This window comes from Ammospiza caudacuta, chromosome 16 (genome assembly GCF_027887145.1).
Source record: "Ammospiza caudacuta isolate bAmmCau1 chromosome 16, bAmmCau1.pri, whole genome shotgun sequence".
NCBI lineage: Eukaryota > Metazoa > Chordata > Aves > Passeriformes > Passerellidae > Ammospiza > Ammospiza caudacuta.
This window is the reverse complement of record NC_080608.1, coordinates 9,317,756-9,345,247: the sequence shown is the minus strand read 5'-3', so window position 1 is coordinate 9,345,247 and position 27,492 is coordinate 9,317,756. Positions and strand designations below refer to the sequence as shown.

The window sequence follows — 27,492 nt, the reverse complement described above, 5'->3', positions numbered from 1 at the left end:
TTGAAATTGCTTTTATTTTTGCTGGAATTAAAAAAAAACATAAGAATATTGACATTGCATTTAAAACCCCCAGGAAGTTAGATTATACATTTTTGTATCTCTGAAACCCAATAAAAGTGTCTCCATCATGCCTTTTTTAGTAGATATCAATGTATGAACGTTTTGAACCAAGACTTTTAAACACATGTCAGGCTGTCCAAACTCCACAGTGCTCTTCATTAAATACACAAAATGTGTCATTTCTGGGAAGGAACACTGCCCAAAAGTCAGACAATTCAACAAAGAATTTCTAGGAAAGACATCAAACCCCAGTCCTTAAGGGAAGGAAAACATGTATTTAAATGTAATCACAGAACTTTAGTTTGGGATTTCTGTTTTAAGTTTTGAGAAGTGTTACTGTGTGTGCTGTTCTCTCTGCTCTACTCCATGTATTAATACTGACAAGTACTACATTAGGAGTGTTCTCATCCTAAAAGTAGACTGTTAAGCTGGTATAATCATTCCTTTACTTCTTCCCAGTCCTGCAAATAAAGTACACGGACAAGGTAACACACAGTTGTATGCAAACACCAAGAGTCACTTAAATTACCTGAAGTTTGGAAAGAAAATTGTGAATTTATACAGCCATGATGCAGATTGTATGATTTGTCTTCAGCAGGGTTAAAGCAGTATATACACAGCTGGTTTAAAATGACACATTTCTTCTCAGTGTGTCAGGTAAGAAAAGCTTTCTATGAAAGTCCTTTTGAAAATTATCATCTTGAAAATCTTGCAGCTGCTAGGATGAAACAATTGAAATTGCTACTGCTTTGGCTCCAGACAAGCAGATAGAAGTTAATTGCTTAGGAGTAGAGTCCCTCATGAATCCTACTGGTTATGGGGATGAGAGCTCAAAAACATTGGTCTTGCCTGTCCCAGTAGTTTATTACTGCAATGATAGTATTTGTGGAATTCATTCATAAATATCATTATACATTTTTACTTAAAGTCATGTCCTAACAGTAATAAAGATGATAATCCTGGGGGAATAATCACATTAAATGTATATATAAGAACAATATAAAAGAATGACAAAGTTTTATTTCATTACAAAAGAGGTTTCTCTTTTCTTTTTCTGTGAATTCCTTTTTAAACTTTTTAAACTAAAACAGGTTCATTCTTATGTCACCAAGTGAGGGGAAAAAAATCAAACCCTAAAATTCTGATGTTTAGAAAAAAACAGGAGAACTATTATCATACTACAAAACATTTCACTTTACAACAACCCCAAAGAGTTATCTATTACCTGGATGATAAAGAAAAACAGGGACATGAGAAGGATAAAATTCTCTACTCTGATCAATGCAAAACTCTCTGACCTTAGGGGACATTTGTACAGGGAATGAATGTGTGTGAAACCAGCCAGAGAGATGCTATGGATCAGGAGAAAAATCCTGCCTTTATTTTGGTGTTTTAGACTTTTTCCAGTAGAAACAGATGTGTGAACCATTTCAACAATATGAAGCAGGTACATTCTAACAATTTCCAACACAAATCCCAACACTTTCATTTTCCTTAACAGTATACTGTCTGTCAAAAACAAGTCAGTTTATTTCATATTCTTTATGATGAAAAGTGTATAAACTGCACTTTCAAATTAAATCATGTTCCACCAAAACTGGTCTGGCTTTAAGACTGATAACTTTAGTGGAGAGAATTAAGATGCTTCAGCAAGTATCAATTTTCTGTTAAAAAAATGTCCGCAAGATGAAATAAAAAATTTTCTTAATTTACAATAAGCAGTGTAAACAGCAAAAACAACAGAAGCCACAAAGTTTCACGCACCAGCTGCTAGCAGACAAATAACTCCAAATGCTCATAGAACTTTGTATCTTCCTTTGTTGGTTGGTTGGTACGAATTTTGCTGCAAACAAAGAAGAGATAACCACAGTTAAAAGTGAAGATGGATAAATGAATTGCAGTAAAACCCCACTAGGTTAATAGCTGGCTATGTTGTAAAGCTACAGCAAACCAGATCTCTCAACACTTACCAAATATCAAAATGAGGGGAATAATCCTCTCCCCCTGCCAGATGGTGTTGAAATTAGGAAACTTATTGGGACCCAACTCTGAGGGGTCTTCATTCAAAAAGCTCTGTCAATGTGTTATCTCCATCTGCTGGCTGATAGCAGCCATATTCTAGCTGACTAACCAGTGCCATGCATTTTTAGGCTGTTCAGTGTTTTTGAGATCTATAGGTCCCAGTCCCTGATATTAATAAAACCTTATGCTAGAGCATCAGCATTTGCAGAAGTCAATCACAAAGCATACATTAAGGCACTTTCCCTCTGCTTTCTGGATATTGCACTCACCAATCTGATGAGCTCCTCTTTTATAAGTCGTGTGATTTCTGCCTTTGCTTTCTGTACAGCAAGTTCATTGGCACCTGAAGATAAAAATATGTATTATAATCTTAAACACTTTCTGTATATGAAGCCTGCTGTCTACTTTCAGAAGCACAGTAAAATCTGCTGAATATCCTCAGCTATTTGGTGAAGAAGACTCTACTACACAGAATTCCAAAGCTTGACTGTGTTCTCTTTTAAGGATGATACTCCAGTCATAAATGATACTATTCAGAAATATGTAGGATTTGAGGTTTCTTTGAAAAACTCAACCATTATGACATTTGCCAAGTTTTTGTTGTAGTAGTTGATGCGATTTCTTATACCTTTAACACCCTAAACAGAATTCTGTTTACTTCCTTATTTCACAGTGGCACAGACCTCTTTGTGCTAATTGTTCTTCCTCTGTTCTTTTCCTCTCCTCCAAACTGATTTCATACATTGGCTGTTGTTCTGTGGCAGGTGAGGACAAGCCTCTCTGTGATCCCCATGGATCATTTGATAAGTGTATAAACAAGTGTTTTTCAGTAATTGCAAAGTAACTGCAGCAAGTCTATAACTCAAGTGTCCAAACACTGACTACAGAAATTCCATGTCTAATTACAAAACTAGACTCACAGCTTTAACAGAAATATTTATAAAAAGAATACATACTTTCAATAGCCAAATAAATCTTTCGTTCTCCTTCCTTGGGTTCTTTGCCTGGAGGGAAATAAGTTCCCCTGATTGTAATGGCAGCTTCAGAATATTCACTGATTCTCTGCAGTGCTTCTTTGGAGGTAACTTTCCATCTGGCAGTCTGCAAGGTAAATGATAGGAGAGGATCAACAAGGAGAAAGGCGGCACACTAAATGGCAATCCATTAGTTCTGCCAGCATGGGCATAACCTCAAAAAGAAATACAGGGAATTTGTACTTGATACTGTGAAATGTAAATCCTCAAAATAATAGATGAGTTAGATCTGAGCAGCAATATTGCTGAATGGCAGAAATACTCAGGTACTACAAAAAGGGCAAATAGTTGTATCAGTCATGGCAGTAAAGCCTTTGCAAAAAAAACAGACAGTGTCAGAGATTTGGGTGTTAGAGAAGTGTGTAAAGGGTGAAGAGATTTTTATCTGATAACAAATACATGTTTTTCTGATATTCTCTGGAATAAGTCCAAAGCACTGCATTTATATAACCTGAGAAGTAATCACAGTTAATGTAGCAATTTCAATTAGGTATGATCAGAAACAGAGACACAGTATTTTACTAGTGTAAGCATGAAGAGAGGTTTTGTTAAATGATGGTCGTTTCTACTTGATTGTAGCAAAATGGTTACTTGCCTGTGGGAAGTCATTGATCTCTAATTCTTCTTCATATCTCTTGAAGGATTCATTCTGTCCTCCATCCTGTTTCTCTTCCTCCTGTTTCTCTATGGGTACATAATTGAGCTTGGCATTGATTTTTTCAGCCAGTTGCTCTGCAATGGTCTTGGCAGACACAGTAGGAGCTTGAATCGTGCCTCCTCTCAGGATAGCATTGGTAGCCTGCTGCATCACATCCTGTAAAAGCACAGGTCCATATTGAGAACAAGGTAGCCAAAAAAAGTCCCATATAAACCAATAAGGATTTCATTAAAGCTCTCTATGTAATGTAATTGTCTATACAACAAATACATTCTCCAGACTTCTGCTCTTCCTTCCTTCCTCTCAACAACTCCCTTCACACCTGCAAAGAAAAGATCTTAGTGGTCTTTTGTATTTTCAGCTTAAAATATCTTTGGATATTCCAGAACAATTATGCTCAATCTAAACAAACTGTACATCACACGTACATCCCATGCTTCAGCAGAGAAAGATGTTCTGCAACTCTGCCAAAGCTGACACAACTAATTGTGTAATGTTATCAGTAATGAATTAACTCTTTGTCAGGGCAGACAAAGCATTTATGGTTCTGTAATAAGTCTTATAAACAAATCAGCTCACTTACAAATCCTATATAAGTGAGTTAGCCCAGCCTAAATGAGATAAACCATGCAGTATATACTAGCGTGCAGAAACACTAAATCAAATGGCAACCACAGAACAAAGAACTCAACAACCTTTATTAAAAAAGAGTAAAACTGGTCTGTAAAGAGCCTGACCTTAAAGTGGAAGGGAACCATGACTTGTGCCTCTGCTCCAAGATTCTTCTGGGCATTGATTCTCAAAGCCAATCTTTTAGCAATTTCCAATTTTTCTGCATTGCCAGCTGATGGTGTAGGAGCGTTTGATGTTCCTGGTGCTGCCATGTCTTTTACTCTTTTCTTGGAATTGAACATGCTTTCAATTTGTTCATCAATCTAAAGAAAAGAACAATTATTTCATCACTGCATTTCCACTAAATAATCTTGTCATGATAAAGAAACACTAAGGGACATTTAGTTTACATGTCCTTAAAGAAATTAATCTTGTATAAATGGTAGAAGCCTGCCCAAAACTACAGCTCAACAAAAGGATGATCTAATCAGGAAAAAGTCTGAACACAGTGTTTACCTGCAAGGTCACAAAAAGGAATCTATCCAATATTAAGAAAGGAATTTAATAAGATTTAAAATAGAAAGTGCTAACATGAATGTCTTTAAAATACTTCAAATAAAAATATGTTTGCAACTGAGGACCATTGTTCTATTTCATTTATGCAAGAATAATATCCCAAATAATTTATGTGACATTTACAGAACTACACACATTAAGTGTAAAATACCAATAAGCCAAAAAGAGACACTGAAAATCTTCCTAGATTTTGATCTTCATAGCTGTATCTCTATATTTGAAGAAAACATGCAGTCAGTAACAAAGGTCACAGAGTAACAGAAATCCATGCACTCTGCAATGTATTATGCAACCTATGGGTTAGAAATTCAAATGTATTGCGAAAATCCATAAGCAACTTAAATCCTATTCCCAAGTGCTTACATCAACAGCTGTATCTTCATCATCTGAATCCTGCAAGCCAAGAGCTGCTTTCTGTAGCTTCTTTCTTTCATTAGCCAAAGCCTGTTCTGTTTCATCGAATTTAAAACCTTTGCCAGAGAATCCACTGCTTTTTTTAATCAACTTTCCCTCCTGAAAACAAAAACATGTATTATCATACTTAGGAGTTTCAAATCCTAATTCTCATAGTCATAAAATAACTTCAAGATTATACAAATAATTTTGATATTCTTTAAAAAGCAAATCCTAGCACATTTGTAAAGTGCTTCAAATTTAAAAGCTGCATTTCACCATGAAATGTAATTTTAAAAACCTGTGTTAATTCAGCAGAGACAGTACCCTATTGGGGTTTTCTGTAAGTATACATTTTAAATGCTTTTCAAATGCAGTATAAAAAACCCTCCATTTTTTTATAGCAGAAAATCTCCAAAGTCACTCTTCTCAGCATGAGTGAGATCCTCTGATGGTGAGAGCTCTAGAAATAATCATACAAGGTCTGTTAAAGGGCTTCATTATCTTGTATGTGAATTTTGTTAAAAGCCAGTGCCTCTTATACCATAGGTATTTATTACATACGCAGTAACAAGATTTAAATTCTCAAGAACAGTTCTTTAATGACATTAAAGATCTCTATCTTGAGGTCACTGACACACTGAGCCAAGCACACATCTGTTCCCAGAGAGGTCACCCATGCATGCACAGGCATTAAACCTGGACCAAGCCACCTACAGAAGAAACAATTACTTACAGCCTTCTGTTGCTCTTTGAAGTCAGCCCAGAGCTTCTCCAAATCAGGAGGAATTGGATTCCCAGACAATTCCAAAGCCTTAATGATATCACCAGCATAACGTGCCTGATCCTCAGTAATGAATGTATATGCATACCCCTGGTCAAAATTCATTTAAGAGACAATTAGGAAAAAGCTCTAAAGACATCTCTAAATTTATTGAAGCACCCTTGCACAGATGCTGATTTCTAGTCAATGAAAGTAATCATGACAGCCATGCAATAACTTCTTTTTAGTGGAAGTGTAGAATGAATAATGTGATTTCCCAGGAAGTTGATACAGAGGTAATCATCCAAAGATAGTAAACACTGAAATCTCTCCTTCCAACCAGTGTTGTCATGGTTCAAAGTTCGAAAAATTAAAATCTTCTCAATTTAGTAGGGCACATTTCCAACAGTGCAAAACACCCAAACTTTCAGCCACAAATGGGATTTAAAAGAACACTCAGAAATCAGAAGAACACGTATCTTCCAAATTTCAGATTGCTGAAGTTCAGAACATACTAAAAACACTCTTCCCACCAACAATACAAACTAGCCCATCTGTAGCTATCCCTTAGAACAACTTCATCAAACAGTAAAGAAGGGGAAATGCCAGTTCTAGCCACACCTGCCAAGTGAGTGTATGAGTATATGGGTGTACATACTTTATTGCCAGCTCGCCCGGTGCGGCCGGCTCGGTGCACGTAGTCCTCATAGTGGTTGGGACAGCTGTAATTGACCACCAGCATCAGCTGCTTCACATCCAAGCCCCTGGCTGCCACAGATGTGGCCACCAGAAGTTTGCAGGTTCCATTCTTGAAGTCATTAATGATGCTGTCTCTGTCATACTGATCAATACCTGCAAGACAAATCAGTTAACTATAAAGCTCTGCTTTAAGCCACGAGAATTTGTACACAGGTCAAAATACCCTCAAACTTCAAACAACCAAAACCACAAGCAAATAAAACTTCAACACTTTCACACTTTTGAAGGCAAAATACATTAGCCAAAATAACCTCTATTATTTAGAATAACTTCTAATTTTTCAACAACCATAAGATGTTTTCCCATATCAGGACCCCCAAAACATTTTTTAATATTATTCTCTCTTTTGTACTTCAGCTGAGACCTCATCTGGAGGCTTTGTCTGTTCTCTAAAGAAAACAGAAATCTCAGAAGAACAAGAGTATTTTCCCTCTTCTATTGCTACATTCCTGCTGAACAATGATTTTGTACTTACTGATTTTACACAACACACTCCAAAAAAGACTCTAAATTTTAAGATACACTGGGATGGACAGCTTGTAAAGAGATTTTTCTCCTCTTGCTACTTCCATTCTATTACTACTTGATAGAAGAAAAATAAAGCAACAACTGCTGTTACTGTGGAATCTCAAATAAAAATATCATCTGATACTCCCCATGGCACTCACTACTCTGCAATAATGAGTAGTCAGCAATATTCCCTGGGAGGTGTTAACTCTAACAGTCCTCTGGCACAGACGCAAGATGTGGCATCTGATGACATCTCACAGAGAACAATGAAGAGTAATTACACAAAACTATCATATCTATTTCAAATTAAGAGACAATTATCCTCCCCAATTATAAAGCAAAACCTGCTTATGAGGAAGTAATAGAATTGGTACTATACAAGAACTAAGTGATTTTTAACTACTGGATACCAAGATCCTAGTTGGGAGTTGATAATATAAGTCCTTAAATTTGCAGATTACCTCCATGGAGAGACAAGCAAGGATAAGAGGCCCTCATTAAATCTTTTAACAACCCATCAGCGTGTTCTTGCTTATCTACAAATATGATAACAGATCCTTTCTCCTGATAATGTCCCAGTAGCTCCAGTAACTTCAGAAATTTGTTCTCCTCTTCTATGACAATCTGGAAAATGACATACAAAAGAGTATAATTTGTATTTGAGTTATTAAACAAATGCAGAGTGTAGAAAAGTAAAAATCATGAACAGGAGATGAGTTTTTCAGGCTGTTCCCACAGTTAGTGGTAAAACAGTGTAGCTTAGTGCTACAAACCAACTTTAAAAATCACACTGCATTTGTATATTAAGGTGTTAATTTATTCTAAGTTTATTTTTAATAAGGCCACTAAACTTCTAAAAAGAAAAGCTCTGTGGTATATTGGTTTATATTAAACATTGCTGGGAACAGTCCTCTGCAAGCAAAGGAGAAGATAAGCGAGGCAGATGCATTATACTCACCACATGCTGCTCCACATCAGAACAGACAACACTCCTGCCTCCAACCTGCACCTCTATGGGTTTGCTGAGGATCCTGCGAGCCAGGGCCTCCATAGCTCTGGGGAAAGTAGCAGAGAACATGACAGTCTGACGGTCAGGCCTGACGTTGTCTACAATGCGCATGACCTGTGGTGAGAGAGCGGTCCCTGTTAACATCAACTGCTGCAACTCCATTTCACACCCACACAAAGCTGTCATCTCTAAAGTTAGGTGGTATCTGCACCTCCCAGACCACAAAACATTCTTTACAGATTTCCTCTAGGCACCAAGCTGCTGGCACTGGAAGACGGCAAAACTTGCTGGAATCAGAAGGAAGTTGTGTGGCAATGTGGAATCTGGCAGCAGCTCAGCAAAAATCCTAGGAAATGCAGCAGAAACCCTACAGCTCAAGAGACAAATAAAGGGAATTTTCCTGATTTTGGAGAAGAGTACAGCCCATGTCAACTGGAAGAGCCCTGGATGTCCAAAGCTCTCAGCAAGTCAGCAGCATTTCCAACATTTCGTTCTTATCTCTTGCCAAGAGACATCAAAGATTTTATTAACAGACTAAAACTACTAATACAACACCTGTATCAAGGAATTACACAAGGATACCACCAGTACTCAGAATGAGTATGTAAAACACTGTGTGTATTAGAGAAAAATCTAAGTCATATAGGAAGCAAAACAGAGAATCATACAATGGTTTGGGCTGGAAGGGACTCTAAAAATCTTCCAGTTCCAAGCCCTTGCCATGGGCAGGGATATCTTCTACTAGATGGGAGGATAATATGATGTTATAATAATGTGATAATAGATAGGAGAGTAATAGAAATATTAGAGTCAGCTTAAACCGCTGTCCATATGCAGCACATCCTTTCGAACATCCACTGGCAGATGTAGCATTGCAAAACCCTTGATGTGACAAACAGTCTCTTTTGGCACCACCCCCCGTGTCTTGAATTACCTGAGGCTCAAACCCCATGTCAAACATTCTGTCAGCTTCATCAAGCACAACGTACGTGACTCTGCGGAGGTTTGTCACCCGACCTGTGAAAGGAGAGGAAAAAACACATGGGAAACAAAATCAAATGGAAATCTAGTTTCCCTTAGGAATATTTTTTTAGATGTTATATAGTCTCACTATCTTCTAACAAAGACATTAATTAATTTTTTAAAAAATTCACTGAATGTGAATTTTAATGTTCACACTTTAATCACACATACATTCTGGGAAATGTGTAAGTATGCACAAGGCCCTTTTAGTTTGTCAAACTCTTCTCTTGCATACCATCATAGGGCCAGAAGAACCTGTAAAATTCAGAAAACTGCCCTCGCCAAAACACATCATAAAACTAAGACTGAGCTGAAGCAAGGAGCCACATCAGCCAGTATCTGACAGCGGCACCTAGAAAAGAACATATTAGAGATTACAGCGCATGTGTGGAAGGCAAAGCCCAGTGCTAACTGCTGCAGCCTCAGAAAATTCCTTTATACACAATCTGTAATGCTTCCTTGGAATTCAGAATAACTATATGAGGATAACCATACTAGTTCTAGATCACTGCTAATAATAGGCATAAAACAGAGTAAGCAGTCTTTTAAAAATAACTATATATAAAGATTAAAACCTACCCAGTAACACTACCGAATTTAAAAATCAAGAACCACCCCAAACTCTGGGACAGGTTGAAATAAAATAAGCAAGTTGTGTTTCTGTGAACATTTTGAAATTATCATGGACAGGATAACTAGCACCCTTCCCAAACAGTGAAGAGATTCCCCTTCATGAGAAGGATTTAACTCCAGGACTTAAAATCATACTCTGTACAATATAAACACATTCAGTTCCACACAGCTGTGGAGTGACACTGCCAAATGCTCTCTGACTGGGAAAGATTTGTTACATTTTCTACAATTATCACTCAGACTTGTGCCTATCAAACTACAGAAGAATTTGGTCCTCTCAGCTTCAGCAAATTGAGCTGAATCCTCAAATTATTTAAGACATTACGCGCTGCATTTTTTAAGATATGGAATTCAATATGAAGGAACAAAGCAAGTATTCCTTACATCTACATATCTATTTAACATCTCAACACTTTCATCCCCAAATAATAACTTTGTAAAATTACTTGGGAACAGCATTAATGTACCTACCTTTGACGATATAAGTCTTGGAAGCCCAGTTCTATATGTCTTGAAGGTACTTTTTTCACAGAAGTTAAATAATGTCAACAGTTTAGTAGAGGTTTTGATGTGGAATAATTTAATAATAAAACTTTATCTAATAAGCATGCAATGGTTACACTAGGACAAAACCTCTTAAAGCTGCAGTGGCTCAGTTTAATCAATCTGAATATCTGATATAAGGTCAGTTTTTTACTTCTGAGCAGGTATTTAGGGAGGGCTTCTTTGTCTGTTTTTAAAGCCAACAGATAAAGGCAGAGTCAGATGCTCTTGTAAAGCAGGGAACTGCTGAGCTACTCTAGCATGGATCAACGGGCAGACAAAATAAGCAACTCTTACATAACCTTTATCTAAATGACTCCAACTTAAAAAATTTGGACCAGCACATTTCAAGTTTAGCAATGATAAACATTCTCAAAAACTCTTCAAGAATGTAGTATTTCTTGTCCTCCCCAAAAATGGCAAATCAATATATGCTTAAACCTATTATTAGTGCTATATATTCTCAACAGCTATATAGTGCAGCCTGAAGAGATATAAGAAAATTCCATAAGACCATTTATCAAAATACATGATCTTTTGAATCTGTTAGAATTACACAACAAATGTAAAAAAAATATGCAAAGGAAAAGGTTTTCTACTCACCATTGTTAGCTGCTAACATGTCAATCATACGTCCAGGTGTGCAAACAATAATTTCAGCACCTCTTTTGAGTTCAGCTATCTGATTTCAAAACACAGCAAACAATCTATTAGTTTTTGCTTTGTGATTTCTTTCAGATTTTTTGAAACATATATCACCTTGCAAAAAAGAAAACCACTTACACTGTAATACATCTGTTCTATAAACATGAATTATGTAAATTTTTAATTAGTAATTTCCTCAAGTCTTTGGAGAACTTTGCTTCCAAGAAGCGTAACCCCTCACAGTCAGAGTTACCACCACACCTGGAGCAGTTTTAATGAGGATATGACTTCAATATGCTTAAGAGCCTGTAAGAAATGTTAGTGTACCATAGATGGTCATTCCTGTTGCTTCCATAAATGGGTGGGGTGGAGGTGTGGAAAACCTTGAAATTAATCTCTAAGTTACTTCAAGATGCAATATTTGATAATGCAATAAAGCAAAGTTATAATTTTCTGGCTTTTGTTATCTTAAAGGGAACTCTCAGAAGAATACAGCTTCCTAGTAACTTTCAAACTATTATATCTCACTAATAATTCAATTTTAATTTAATGCACAGTACATACATAAAGACAAACAGTCTGAAATTTTTAAGGATCATACCTGAGACTTTCCAGGATCATTATTGTTTAAGGCTAAGTTACATGCAAAGCTTTTTGCATTACTACCATTCCCACAGAGAAAATCCATAATGAAGACTGCAAATGTACTGGATTAATGGAAAAGAAAAATCAACTAACTTTGCTACAAAAGAAACACTGAATAATGAAGCCCAAGCACTCTTTGACAAGCCAGGCATGTGTTCTGCATACCTGTTCACTGATTCCTGTTCCTCCATAAACACACACAACTCGAAGCCCAAGAGTCTTTGAGAATTTCTTGCACTCCTTGGTAATCTGCAAAGCCAACTCACGTGTAGGTGTCATAATGACAGCTGAAAAGCAAAACATTTTCCTCACACATTGCAATCTAAGAGATGTTGTATTTTCCACAATAGAAATTAATCTTTTGTAATGATGTTTACAGCAATTCACTTCCTATTTTTAAGAATGTAATTTCAAGGAAAAGATAACTGAGACATTATGAGGAAGAAGTGGAAATCTGGTCCAAGTGTAAGAATCAAGGGAGGAAGGTCTCCCAGATATGTGGACATGGGAGTGCTATTGAAACAACATGAGATAGCACAGTAATCACAAAACAATGTAAAAGATCACTGTGATCTTTACCTAAAAAATCCCCACTTATCAATGGACATTAGTAAGCAATTCTCCCTATAACCAAAGAACTGAAATCCCATCTAAAGCATATACTTGATGTTATATTTATTAAAATAGTAACTTTGAAAATAAAATCATTTTACCTATGGGACCTTCTCCTTCTTCTAATGCTCTCTGATCCATAATGTGTCTGAACATGGGCAACAGAAATGCAATAGTTTTTCCACTTCCTGTTTTAGCAATGCCAATCAAATCCCGTCCGTTCATAATTGCTGGGATAGCCTGGGTTTGAATGGGAGTGGGCTTTTCATAGCCATGTCTTCAAGAAGGAAAAAAAATATTTTAAGAACAAAATAGAATTTGATAGATGTGAATAATGAAGTTGATAGATGTGAATCATGAAGTTACGCTAAAAAGTTTTTACATATTCATATTTACATATATATATATATATCAGTGCCCTTCAAAAAATACAGATCAAAATGAGCAGCAAAAGCATGATACAAATGGCACAGAATAGTTAATAACAATAATTCAACACAGATAAACACTCTGGTGACTATAAATGTAACATTTACATGGACATGGGGCATTCATTATGCAGCAAAGTAAAAGGTCCTTCTCAAGGACACAGGACAGAACACAGTGAGCAAAATCAAGGATGATACAGTTCATAAAGTGCTTGCTTACTTTTTGAGGGCAGTGAGAATCTTCATGGAAATACCACATTGTACCCAGGTTTTTATTGGTTTGGGACAGCCTTTTCCCTTGACTGTAATTCCCTCCAGCTCCAGCCTGTACACGTTGACCTCTGAAATAGAGTTTATCTTTTAACAGAGTCAAACTTGATATTTTTATAATATCCTGATCAAAAAATTCTTGCTTTGTCCCTTTACATGAAACACTATTTTTATCACTACCAGAAAAACAGCTTTTTGCTTGTTACACATAAACACAGGAGTTAGATTGAAAGGACTCAGGTTAATTTTCCAATCAAAGCCTCATATATAATTATAGTAAGTTATCACAATAGAGATATACCCTATTTAACATTTTTCTATAGCAAGCTGCTCCAAATGCTTTTTACATTGCAAAGCATTTGCTGTTCCTTAGCACACTGAAATCCACCATTCTTTTCTTCAATCATACCCAAGGTGTTCTGGTTGTATTTGTCTTTACCTTCTTGAGTCATTTTAGCTAGTTCTGGTACTTCAACATAGAAGTTTTTCCTGAAAGGTTCATATTCTATCTTTCCATGATCCACTGGTTCTAGCAGCTTTCTCTGCTTGGTCTGATAGCCAGTCAGGGCAGTCTGAAGGTCAACCTCCTCCTCTTCTGAGGAATACTGCAGAGATCACAATTTTTGTGTACATTAGAATTAATGAATTATGAAGGTGTTTGGCTTTTGACATTTATAGAGCTACTATACAGAAGCAACAGGTACTTCTTACTGAATCAGACACGAAACTGAAGATGTGCTCTTAACTTAGGAGTCCCAATTGTTCTTTCCCCTAATGCTTTCATGTTTCTCCCAAACCTTAACTCTCACCATGTTCTGTGTCACTTTCATGGCTTTACCAATGCCAGCTACCAGCCCAGTCATTCAGAAATAATCAGTCCCACACCAAAGAAACAGTAAGAGGAAATGAAGAGAAAGCAGCCAGCCAGCAGAGTGGTGTCACACTGCAGTCACAGCTCTGACAGATGTCCCCAGGTCAGCTTTGAAGGAGCACCACTAACACTGGAACTGCAGCCACAGAGCATGGCCTGAAGTGGCTGAGCTGCAGGGTGTTGAGTCAGTGACTCAGGCAAGGCTGCCCCTCCACAGCCTCCTGAGCAGCAAAATCCCCACACCCTTCACAGCTCTTCAGGCCAAACACCACACACAGCCACAGGAAGCAAGAACAGGCACTTTGCCTGTTCACAAGAGAAATACAAAACAGTTCCATTACCTCCATTGCATCTTGGTCATTCTCCATGAGCTCCCCTTTCTTCTTTTCTGACTCAGCAGATGCCTTTTTGGTTGTCACCACAGTTACCACCTTGGTAACAGTTGGTCCAGTTTTCTATAAAAAACGTTTAAAAACATGAATGCGCTATTGTACAAAACAAAGATCATCCTGTAAAAAACATACAGAATATTTGTACTTCTGAATACATTATGCTGAACAATTTATTTCCTACTTCCCTTGGTGAAATTTTATCAGAATAATGCTTGATAAACAGTTTCATAAAAACACCAGGAAATTATAGTTAAAGCAAACATGCATTAAGTGCATATAACTTGTTGCTTTTTTGCACTTTCCCCTATTTTCCCCAAGCCACTTTGCTATTAAAACACAAAGTCTTTAAAAGCAAGAAATATTTAAGAAGTGATTTTACCTTTTCACTCCCACCTCCACCTTTCACACTTCTCATATTGAACTTCTTGACCTCTTCTTTTACTTCTTCCATATAAGCATCTAAAGGATCTAACTCCTCATCTTCAACCTCATTGCCTTCTTTTTCTCCTTCTGCAGTTTCCTCTTCATCATCTAATAAGAGTGAAAAAAGAGGATGAAAGACAGGGAAAGACAGAAGTCCTTACATGTGGCAAACTGTTGTCCACCCAAATAACTACAGCCCATTATATTACTATGTAATTTTTCCTCATACAGATCTCTCCAGTTGGTTTATCAAAAATCTATCTTAAGCCATCTGACACCATGACCAGATTTAGGCTTTTTTATTTTACGATTTACATTCTGAAGAGTAATTAGATGCTTTAAAAATACTGTAATAAAAATATTACTAGGAATAGAAGTACTCTGTTATATATAAAGTTTAAATACCATCATCATCTTCTAAACTCCATTTTTTCCCCTGCTTCATCTCTTCAATTTCTTTTTTCAGCTCTCCTATGTTTTCCATTGCCTTCTTGCGTTGTTCTTCCCTCCATTTCTCCACTCTTTCTTTACGTTTTCTCATTTCTTCTTCTAGTTTATTCTGATCAAAATTCTATGACAAAAACCAACCAAAAAGTGAAAATTAATGGCCATTGGCTTTATTTATGCTTCTTGAAACAAATGTAACCATTGAGTGAGCAAGCTGTAGAAGCTGTGGACATCCACAAACTTCCTGATTTAAATTCTTTATATTTTAAATTTACAAGTGTTAGAAGCCTCTACCTCAGTGGCCACAGCATTTGTGGTAGCATCTTTGTCTTTCTCTTCCTCTTTGTCATCTTTGTCCTTTTTCTTTTCTTTGGAAATGTCCACACCATCTGTCTTTTCTTTAGATCTTGATCTGAAAGGTGAGATCAGAGGTTTCTTACAACATTACAGCTTTTCTCAGGGGGAGGATACATCTATGATGGACAGAAACAGAACTATAACCACCCTGTTATGTTTTCAAACACCACAAAACACACTGCTTCCCAGACAATCTTTCCATGTCATGGAATTGCTTCCTCTAACTCCCAGTAATGTAGACTCTAACCCCATCCAGCAATTCATGTGCTTTTCTCATTTCTTTGCAGACTTCATTTTCAGAGCTCTTAAAATTGATACTCCAGTTGTTCTGTACTTTATTTTACACCTCCTTGAAGTCAGCATTTAGAAAAGAGAACAAATTTCCTGTTTGTGGAATTTCTAGAGGAATGTAAAGTGATCTAGCAAATTGCCATGGAAGCATGAGCATCCCCCTAAACACACTGTCCTGGCTCTTCTCCTGGGAAAAGCTACTCATGTAATGAAAACATAACAGGCAGACTTGCACTGAATATAAAACCCACTTTTAATGGGTTTTATTGTACTTACTCTGCTACCAGTTTAAAAGAAAGCATCTAAGCCTAATTTGTGCTAGCTCATGACAATAAATATAAAACTCCCTTTAGCTAATTAAATATAATTAAGTGTTTTTCTAGTTTGGACTATTCTGATACAAAACATACACTTATTCCCAAAGCTTTTGTGATTCCAGCTTGTCATGATTTCTAGAGTGCCATCACTACTTGTGCTGTATAGAGACTGTTGTTATCATTTACAGACTTCCCACTCATTTTACAGCAGAACCTGACTATATGCTGTTTTCAATTATACCTGAAAACCTTATCAAGATATATTTAAAAGACAATGACCTGCAGTAAACCTTTACAGATTTCTAAAGCTAAGAACACAAGAATACCTGTTTTCTGTCTTCCTGTTCTTGCTTGGACTGGAGGATCGGGACCGTCTCCCTCTACTCCTGCTCCGTGAGCGCCTCCTCTCCCGGCTCCGGGACCGTCTCCTCTCTCGGCTCCGTTCCCTTTCTCTGCTCCTCGAACGTCTGATGTGGAACAACATTTTCTTTACTGAGGACATGCTCAGAGTCTAACTTTAGCCCTCCATTGAGGTACAGGTTGTAAAAGGAACCCACCAGTCATCAAGGAACAGGTTGTAAAAGGAACCCACCAATCATCAAGACCACTAAGAACTTACAAACTCCAGCACCAGCAAGCATTTAATAAGCAAAAAAGCCTTAACCCATCACAGACATCAGCAAAGTAACTAACTGGAGTGGGAGAACACCAACATTCAGCGGACAGGCACTTCCAGGTACAATGACTGGAGCTGATGTCGTACCTTTGACGCTTCCTGTCCCTCGAGCGAGACCTCCTCTTGTCCCTGCTGCGTGACCTGTCCCGCCTGCGGTCCCGCTCGCGGCTCCTGGAGCGCCTGTCCTCGCGCTTCCTCTTGTCCGACGGGGAGCGGCTCCTGGAGCGGCTCCCGGAGCGGCCCCGGGACGCCGAGCGCTTCCGGTAATGCCTGCACAGAGGGGCACGGAGGGTGAGCACCACCACCATGGACAGCAAGCAAAAAAACTACCTGCATTTCTGACTTTGTAAATGTCTAAACTTCTGCAATCCTCTTGCCAAACTGATTAATGTACATACTATATGTATAATATACGTAATATGCATATACACTCCTAGTGACGCTGAAATTAGAAGGATTATCTGGTCACAATTTTCTTTTGGTTTTAGAGTACTGTTATAAGCACACCAGAACATCAAGAACAGTTTCCTTTCCAGAAATCCACTGACTTCCATTTTATATATAGGAAAAGCTGAAAGCTCTTTGAAGCTATCCCAAAATCTGTTAAGCAAACAAAACTGCTCTTTGTTGCTTTTTATACAATAAATGTTTACCCATGTAAGGTAGGTGAACTACAGCTGTGCTCAATGGGAAAGCTGTCAGACTGGAATTAAAGAAACATAAATCCCTGAGGAAGTGACACTGTGGTCAATGCCTTTACCATGCTGACATCAACAGAAATTCTTTCATTTCAAACAACACACCAGAAGCTGTCAGAAGTCAGCAAGGCTTGAGGAGTGTGATGGAGATGGGGGTCTCCTTTCCTCCCCTCATTAATGCTCTTATCCCAACCATACTGTGGGGCAGAGCAGGGCCAGGAATTTTCTAGGAAACTCTTCCTAGAGTGAATGTAGAAGAGGGACCTTGACTGTGACCATTTCCTCTTGCTCCAACCCCAGATTTTCAGACACCATGCCAGAATAATTCCTTTGTTCCTGTGGCCCAGGACCCACAGACCCTTTCTCCTGACAAGCCCAGCAGTCATGCTTGAGAAGAGGGAAGAAGCAGAGAAGGCAAGACTTTAAGCCCCCCACTCCTTGTTTCACTTCCATGGTAGTATAAAACAGTTCAGCTCTAAAAATAGCAGTGTATTTCTATCTAGTCTATGTTATGTTGTATATTTAGGCAGCACATGCACTTGGAGTCAGTACAGTGGCACACACCCACATCCTGCCCATCAGCAGGATAACTGACTGCAAAGAACATTTGTCAGCACTGAGATTTTTAATTTCTTTTCCATCTCCATCACAAAATGCCATGGGATCTGCTCTACACTTCCTCTCTTTCTAACCTTTTTGTTTTAGAGAACTACTTTTGTTTTTAATTTTTTTTCCTCTATAGTGTGCAATAATGCCAAAAAGATGATTTCCGGTTGCAGAAGCCCCAGTGTGAGGAACATTTCCTCACACCAACCCCAGCACATGCAGCCCCCACCATTCACTCTCACACTCTTACCATTTCTTCACTTTTAAAACTTTAAACCCACTTTTAACATTATTTTTAGCCCAAACAGACGAACCCTGTCATTTTCAGCACAGAAGCTGCACTGTGACAAGCAACTGAGTCCTGCTGGCTGGAGTGCCAGAGCTTGGCTTTCAATTCAGGAGGCTCTAAGGGTGCCCTGTACCACCCACTACTGCCCCAGCTCATCGGGAACTAATTTAGATAGATCTGTGGGAGTGCCCAGTTCCGCACTAGATCACTAATGTGAGCCTAAGGTGGTTGTGAAATTTCAAGTAATCTGTCTCCCTCGGTGGACATGGACCTGGGAGCGGTTACAGTGTAGTACAACTGCATGTGGGGACTGTCGGGTCAGCTTTAGTAAAAAAATCTGATTAAACTACGAGACAGAGGCATATGCCCGAGAGCAGTAGCAAATTTAAACTGTGGAAGTGGTTTACAGCCTGGTAGGTGTGTGCAGCTCGGTATCATCTGGAGCACAGCTTCGGCCCGAGACACACACAGCACAACGGCACGTTACTGCCGAGCTGGTTACAACACCAATCGTGTCTTTACATCAGCTGGGACAGGGCAAAATAAACGTGGTCCATAAACACAAAAGGCACAAGCAAAAACACCTAAACCAAGCTAACCCCCCTACGTGGCTAATTACGACATTTTGGAACAAGCCCGAGAAGGCCGGAGGTGCTCCGGGAGCCCGGGGTCGGTGCCGGTGAGCCCCGGCAACTCGGGCCAAGCCAGCGTGGGGACCCTCGGCCCCGGCCGGAGCCCCGAGTGCCCGGCCTTGCCCTCAGGGCCGGCTCCAGGCCCGGGCCCTGCCGCGGCGGCCTCAGCGCCCCCGACAGAGCCGGCCGGGAGAGCCGCGCCACCCTGTGTCCCCCTCACGGCCGCCTCACCGCGCCACCACCCCCGAGCGCGCCGCAATCCTCAGCGGGCGAGGCAGCGGCGCCGCTCCCTCACCTGGACTCGCGGCCCATGGCGGCGGCGCTCCCGCTACACGGCGGCGGCCATTCCGCGCCCGCACGGCGAGAGCCCGGCGGGAGCGCCGCCCCTTCCGGGCCGCGCCCCGCTCCAGCGCCCCCCGGCGGGCGGAGGGCGCAGCGCAGCCCGGCCACACGAACCGGGGCGGGAACCGAGCCCGGGGCGGCCGCACACAGCGCCGAGGAACGGGTAACAAACTGGCTTTTAATAGAAAAAAAACCATCGGCAATAAACATGAAACAGAACTATGTACACCAATAGAGGTACGTTAAAAACGGAATAAAAACGGAATTTCTTGCTTAAAGGTCGTTTCTTGATCAGCATTTCTTCATTGAGATTTCTTCGATTTCTTAGCACCCCTCCTAGTGCTCTGCCCATGCAAGGGTATTTACCTGATTAATGGTAAGCATTAAAAATTCATAGCTTTTTGCAGGTACTGGTAGAGGGATTTTTTCCAATTTATTTGTATTACATTTGGGCATATAAATAGAGAATCAGAATAAGTAATTTTTGAGCAAACTCATTATTTACATATCTCAGCCTTATCTTAAATTACTGTAATTTCAATTTTCTGAAATGACTATCTAATATAAATAAATTTAAAGCTGCTGAATCAATATCTGTGCTAATAGACCTAAGTCAGAATTTTCTGCAACCCAGCCCTGTACATCTGTAATATAATACTCACTGTAACAGAACCAATTTAAAAAAACCCATGAAAATGGTCAAATCAAAACATAAAGTTCTTGTATTGAGGCCACAAACATGTATCTCATTTAAAAGTCAGAAATGCATCACTAAAATTACAGGAGGAAGCATTAACAGAGAATAACCAGCTGACAGCTGGGCCATTTACAGAAGTACAATTAAATATATCTGCTCCCTAAAAAAACCTTCTACAGAAAAATACCAAGTTAAATATGTAGTTTACCAATACTAAAAATAGGCAACAGCCTACACTACCTGAAAGTCCAGATTTTAAACAGAAAACTACAAGCTGAAAACACTATCAAATTTAGCTTCAATAGAGATTTTCAGAGACTTATCAGTAGTGTTCAAGTTGACTATTTGGAATGACACTTCCTCTCACTGTGCAAAATTCCTAAGAGAAAACTAAGTTTTTGTTTTTGAAAACAAAACGGTTTCCCTGGTAAGTTTTACAAACACTAGAGCAAAGATTTGATACTGCAGATTGGGTGCCAATATGTAAAACTCTCATGAGATAAGTGTTAATATTAAAAAAAGTATCAAAAAGCACAGGTGTGAGCTGCACTAGGATTAGGTTGCTGGAAACTCACAAACAGATGTGATTAGTTCTCTTTCTTCTTAGTGTTTGATTAATGACCTTTATAAGCACCAGGACCTTCTTGCTGTTGGTTTTGCCTAGCTCTTTTCCACAACAATCATCAAATTAAATTAATCACAATCACAACAAATAATGAATGGCAAGGCAAGGACAACAAAGTGGCAAGTTTCACCATCAACATTCTCCAGAAGCAGCTACTTGGTTCAACATTCTGAACTTGAACATTTGAAGAGAATACAGGGATTTCTTTTCTTTAGAGCTTTCTTTAAAAAATGGGACCACCACAAAATGAGCAGGTCTTGTTAGCTATAGTCATACAGGATATACACATATATATGGTTCTGCTGAAGGGAATTCTCTTCCTGTTCTCACTGAAAAGAACAAAGGCAGCTTTGTCAATGTTTACGAAGGAGGCTGGGAAGGGCATCATCTAACTAAAACAAATAAATCATCCACTGTCACTTGCATCCTAACCTTCACATTTGTAATATGCAGACACAGGATTTAAATAAACTGAACCAACACAACTGGCAGTCAGGGACCCTGCTCTCCCTTTCCCAAAATGACTGGAATTAAGGCCCCTTTCAAGCATTCCAAAGGTAAGAATTTCCATGAAGGTTTAGACCTGCCTGCACAGTCAAATGTTAAAAGGAACACAGTCCAGAAAGCTTTAGTGTAGCTACTGTGTGGAATTCTACAACTGTCATGGTGCTTCAGAGCCAAAAACCAAAGTAAGTTCATGGCAAAAGATAAAAGTAAAGAAATAGACACAAAGGTCTGTGAAAACATCTCCCATTTTGCTGTAGGTGTCCATGGAGCGACTGATCACTTCTGCAGGGATTCCAGAGAGGAGAAGAGCAGCAGTCAGTACTGTCGTTTTCACCTTCTTCTCACACTAGAAGGGAAAGAAAAAACAGTATCACGTTAGTTCTCCTAATCCAATTCTGCTTTATGTGTCATCAATGTTGTGCCAATTTATGGATTCTGTCCAGACACACTCCAGGAGTCACAGCCCTTATCCCAGACACAGATCCTGCTGAGATGGATCTACCAGTGAGAGGCTGGTTTACAGCAGATCAAATTCATCCTGATATTCTGCCTCCTTCACACTACTCCTCCCAGCAGGCTGAGCTGTGAGGCTGGCAGCTGCTCCTGCAGGAGTAGGAACATGCCTAGAGAAGGGAAATCCAGGTGTAAGAAGCCAAGCCTGGCATCTCCACTGTCAGAACTGGATTAATCTCAGCACACTATTCAGCAAAAAACCAGAATCCCAGAATGGTTTGAGTTGGATGGGACCTTAATGCTCATTTCCTTCCAATCCCCTGTTACGGGCAGAGACACCTTCCACTAGACCAGGTTGCTCAAAATCCCATAAATACTGTTAAGATTTCTAACAGTAAAATTATTTAGACTTGAAAACCAACTGTTTCTGTTTTAGAACAACTTAATTTGGCAGTTTTATCCTCTGAACTCAGAAATGTTCCAAAACCTTTTGAAAGCTGTTCCATCCTTAAGATGAGGAATCCCAACAATGCAAGTCTGACAGGCAGGAAAAAGTGACAGTGACTGAAAATTCTAATAATTTGATGACACTTGCTAGATATTTTAATTGAATCCAATCTAAATTAGGCTTTCAAGAATATTTCTGTGTTTCATGGGAGAAAAATGTAGGTTAACAAAAGGATTGACCTCACCCACCCACGTCTAACTGCAGCAAAAGCAAGCTGTGGAAAGCAGCCACCTCCTGAATTCTGAAACTGAAGAGTGGATTTTAAGTACACCAGAAACAAGATCAAGATGATGTAGCAGATGAGCTGGTGCAAATCTAAGGCTAAACTTACTGTTTTGTGTTGTGACACATCAGTTTAGAATGACTATTATGATATACTTAACTACAAAACAACTGCTGATTTATTCTGATTTTCTACAAGTAATTTATTATTCCTTTTAAAATGCAAATTTTCCCTTTTAACTATGGATTGAACATCATTCAATTCCACTCTGCCCCGCAGACCTGACAAAATCATCAACCTAACAAATGCTTCAGGAACAATTACCTGTTGTAAATATATAAAGCAAGTAGTATAGCAAATCTTGCTAATAAGCAGCAAGTTTCACACACAGATAAATGTCTCATTTCAAGCTGCCATTCAAACCAATACCAGCAGTGGAATGCAGAGCCCTTAAAACTCAACATTCTGTCTCATTTTTTTAGCAAACACTCTCCCAGATTTCGTCAGATATTATATGCAGAACAGCTGCATAATTTGCATATTATTAGCAAAGCAAATAATAACCATGGAAGAGCAGGGTCTAGAAGAAAAGCAAGTTTCTTGAAGAACTACCTGGATTTCCTGGTCAGACACTTTTAATTAGGCTACAGCTACACAAGCTGCAAGTCCATGTTTTCACTGCAACTTTAAAAAAGATCCTGGACTAAATCTGGAAAGATTAAAAACTAGTAAAAACTATCAGTGCTGGTCATTCAACTCTACAGTTTAAAACAAGGCAAGAATACTTCACATGCATTGGTCCTAAAACAATACAATCTAAACACAAGTCTAAATTGAAAACACTTCAAATTAATCTAATTCTGGAAAAAAAATTACCTTTGGAAAGTACTTGGACAGCCCCATGTAAGCAAGTTGTAGAGTAAGAAATGGTGCAAATATCGACTGAAGGAAAAGAAAAGAATATATAAAAATTAACTTGGTCAGAATAGCTTAGAAACACAAAGATTTAATCCTTCCAAAGCATATAAGAAAAGTAGTAGGTAAAAATTAATTTGTGGAACAGAGCAAAGTTCTTCTTGAACACTAGAAATTTAAGTACACAAGTTATATGCCAAAAATAAGGTTCTGCCCTCTATTCTTTGAGACTTCAGAACTGAAATGGCAGAAGAGAACAGCAGGATGTAGAACAGAGCCCAGTTTGTAAAACTGAGCCCAGGGATGCAGGAGCTGGATGGCTGTACCTGCATCACACCTCTGTGCTGTTGTTCTGGCTGGCAGTGGGAGTACTGAGGAACTACTTTTCCCAGGATGATAAATGAGCAGGATCTACTTATCTTGGTACAACTATTATTCTTACAATCACAGAATTACTTGGCTTTTAAGTGACCTGAAAACACATCTCATTCCAAACCCATGGCCAGGGATATTTTCCACAAGACCAGGTTGCTTCAGGCTCCATCCAGCCTGGCCTTGGACACTTCCACAGATGAGAACTCCATTCTTACTCTATTATTCTTTTGTAGACCCTGAACTAGAGGAGCAGCTGACTCATATGCTCACCAAGATGGGAATAAACTTGCAGGGGATTTAAGCTGCCACAACTATTCCAGTGCATCTGCTCCTGAACCACAACAGACCAAATGTGCTGCTCTCAGTGGTTACATAGTGGCTGTGTTGGTAGCAGACTAATCTTAGAGAATTCAGTGATTTTTTTTAGGTTTTACACAATTTTTGGAAATGTAAAGAGTGCTTGAAATTCCCACCTTGGTCATTACCAATCAGGCCCATATATTTCCCAATAATTTGCAGCAAGCAGCACACCCCAGCAGGATTGCTGGGCATGTCCCTGAACTCACCAGGTACTTGCACACAAAGGCCCTGACCGCGACGGCGAGCAGAGCGCACCCCACCAATCTGAAAATGCGGAAAGAGTCAAACTCCTCCGCCACGCTGCTGTTCTCCTGGCTCGGCTTCTCGCTCATCAGCTGGTTCCTCAGCTTCAGAGCCTCATCAAACCTGGACAGGTACTGCTCCAAGCCGTGTCTGGGTGGCCGTGCCGCGGCCTCGGAGGACAGCTCTGCCCTGTGACGCTGCCGCAGCTCCCCTGTGCCCTCGGGGACCAGCTCTGGGGCTTTGGCAAACAGGTCCTTGTCCCCTCTGAGCTCTGCCATGCCGCCTGCGTGGTCGCTGGAGCCTGTCACATTGCACATGGAATCGCCAAGCACAACCCGCTTGGAAACTGAAGGAATGGGGAGGGAGTTTGATTTATCTTGCTCGTGCTGAAGCTTTAGTTCTGTGTGACTTTCGTCATCTAAGGAAGAAAAATAAAAACAGGGTTATGCACGCCGTGTACGTGGAACAACACTTCAACACTTCAGCTGTACTGGGTCAGGATCCTGGGTCTCTGCTTCCCAAGAGAAAAGACAAATTTATGATTAAAGAGGGCACTCTTCATGGAGCAGACACAAGACATAAGGCAGTGCAATGCAGGTCAGAAACTGAAGCAATGGAGATATTACAAACACAGAATTTCTTTAAGGAACAGCACTGCACACACAAGCAGAAAGATCCAAATACATGGACTGACATTAGAAAAAAAAGACCAAGATTTGCAGAAAGTGAATCAACCAGAAGAGCACGAATACTTCACAAATAAGCAAACAGAAGCACTTTAAGCACTTTAGCTGCCTGTCTAGTGTCAGAGGCAGAGCAGTGTTAACCTGCTCTGTACCAAGCCTGAAGACCCATCTTACAGAGATGGAGGTGATGGCAGAGAACAAAAGGTAAATCAAGAACGGTCTGGACCTAGCACAAAGCAAGAGCTGACACTTGAGGAGTACTTTCCAGTGTCAGACTGATTCACAGCTCATGGGCATCCTTGTAAACCGAAATCTGAGAACTCCTTTCTGACAAGACAGCCCATTTGAAGAACGCACAGATGCACAGAGATATAACTGAACTACCTAGGATATGGTTCTGCAAGAAAATTCTGCATAACAACCACAAACATCTATGTCACTATCCAAATGTGAAATGACTTTGCTATAAAAAGCCAGCTACGAAAGCCAGCAGCTACTAACTAAAAACATGGGGGAGGCTCATCGTTTCTTCAACTAAAAAAAACTACTTGCAGTGAAACGACAGCTTGGATGCTCGCTATCTAGGGCCCGAGTGCCGACCTTTCTGAGGGCACGTGGATTGTATGGGCGGCTCTCAGGCAGGTCGTGCTGCTTGAGGCATCCTTATGAGGGACCGGGGAGCCGGGCGGCCCTGTCCCTGCGGGCAACCAGCCGCTCCTGCTCAACCGCGGGTAGCGGTCACGGCCGGAGAGGCCGAGGCGTCACCGCAGCCGCGGAGCCCTCACAGCCCCACCGCACCCGCCACGGGGCTCACCCTTGCCCGCCGCGGGCCGGTGGAAGCCCATGATGCGGTTGATGCGCTCCTCCGAGTTCATTAGCAGCTTTCTCCGGCGCAGCTCTGCGCGGCGCTGGGACGCCGAGAGCCCCGCGGGGGGCCCCGGCGGTGTGGGCTCCCCTCCCGCACTGCCGTCCGCCATCCCCGGCACCGCAGGCCCGCACCACGGGTCCGCCTCGCACAGCGCGCAGGCGCCGGCACCGCCCTCCTCCAGCAGCTGAAGCGGGAGCCGCCATTTTGGGTAGGGGCAGTAGAAGGGCGGGGCGCGCCGGCAGAGCGCCCTCCGCGCCTTTCTCAGACGGCGCGGTGCCCGCACTAAAGATGGCGGCCCCGGCCTCAGAAGTGACGTCACGGTGCGAGGCCGGGCAGGGGCGATGGCGGCGCTCAGGGACGCGGGTGGCGGGGACACCCCGAGGCAGGGCGGGGCTGGCCCCGCACACTCGGGACAGCCTCCGCCCCTGGCACTGCTCCCCTGTGGGACTGACGGGCACACCGACGAAACACCAACAAACACCGCTCCGGGACGCCAGAGCCACTGGCATTATTCAACAGGGAGCGTAATGACTTCTTTCCAGTAAGATCCGGTTGGCACAATATTCATCTTTAAGTGCACCAAAAGTCCGGTACGCCTCTCCTGGTGTGCCGGGTGATGAAACTGCCACGTTACTCCTCCTTTACCTGACCAGCCCCAGGACACCATCAGCACCAGTGCCCTGCACGGCCCTGGCACCGCAGAGCTGCGGTCCCTGCCTGGGGGCACTGCCGGGAACGGGACTCACCGGAGAGCCCGGGGCACTGCCCGAGGGCACTGCCGGGAACGGGACTCACCGGAGAGCCCGGGGCACTGCCCGGGCGCACTGCCAGGAACGGGACTCACCGGAGAGCCCGGGGGCACTGCCCAGGGGCACTGCCGGGAACGGGACTCACCGGAGAGCCCGGGGGCACTGCCGGGAACGGGACTCACCGGAGAGCCCGGGGCACTGCCCGGGCGCACTGCCGGGAACGGGATTCACCGGAGAGCCCGCAATCCCTGCCCAGAACGGGACTCACCGGAGAGCCCCCAGTCACAAAGCCCCCGGCCAGGACAGTGCCCGCTGATCCCCCAGCCACTGCAGCAGTAGAGGAGTTCAGCAGCAGCAGGGCAGTGTGAGGTGCATTGGTAAAGAAAACAGAGCTGACAAATCCAATTAATATTTCTACAATATTGAATGAGAGAATTCTGTATTTAAAACCAGTTAAATACAGAAGTCAGAGTACCAAGCTCATGCATTAACTCATCGATAATGGGCCAGAGGCAGCAGTGACAACATCTCAAAAAAATTTGCAAGCATTTAGGATGGAATGGCTTTTACAAAAAAGCTGCTGAAATAATGGGATGTTAAACGAACATACAGGATTACCTAAAATAAAATTGATCACCATCTTGGAATGCTGCTAAAGGCTAAATTCCAACCATCACTGTCAGCTACCTCCTGTTACCAACATGGCATTTATATCAATTAAATACATTGTTCTACTTTTATTTATAA

The 27,492-nt window shown here is 40.9% G+C and overlaps 2 protein-coding genes across 2 annotated transcripts; both read right to left on the bottom strand.

Annotated features, from left to right (window-relative positions):
* On the bottom strand, positions 1-19,558 carry DDX46 (DEAD-box helicase 46). Its single transcript, XM_058815622.1, has 23 exons — positions 19,490-19,558; positions 17,057-17,239; positions 16,620-16,760; positions 15,623-15,740; positions 15,287-15,452; positions 14,838-14,989; positions 14,408-14,521; positions 13,635-13,800; positions 13,146-13,266; positions 12,599-12,774; positions 12,051-12,172; positions 11,199-11,277; positions 9,331-9,413; positions 8,346-8,510; positions 7,849-8,011; positions 6,777-6,970; positions 6,092-6,229; positions 5,326-5,475; positions 4,512-4,709; positions 3,712-3,930; positions 3,039-3,183; positions 2,352-2,425; positions 1-1,903 (listed from the first exon to the last, which is right to left on the bottom strand). Exons 1-23 carry the CDS (start codon positions 19,504-19,506, stop codon positions 1,856-1,858), a joined length of 3,132 nt encoding a protein of 1,043 aa, XP_058671605.1. The 5' UTR covers positions 19,507-19,558; the 3' UTR covers positions 1-1,855.
* Positions 19,559-19,746: 188 nt separating this feature from the next.
* On the bottom strand, positions 19,747-26,105 carry CAMLG (calcium modulating ligand). Its single transcript, XM_058815335.1, has 4 exons — positions 25,943-26,105; positions 24,406-24,860; positions 23,426-23,491; positions 19,747-21,711 (listed from the first exon to the last, which is right to left on the bottom strand). Exons 1-4 carry the CDS (start codon positions 26,103-26,105, stop codon positions 21,520-21,522), a joined length of 876 nt encoding a protein of 291 aa, XP_058671318.1. The 3' UTR covers positions 19,747-21,519.
* Between the last annotated feature and the right edge of the window lie 1,387 nt (positions 26,106-27,492).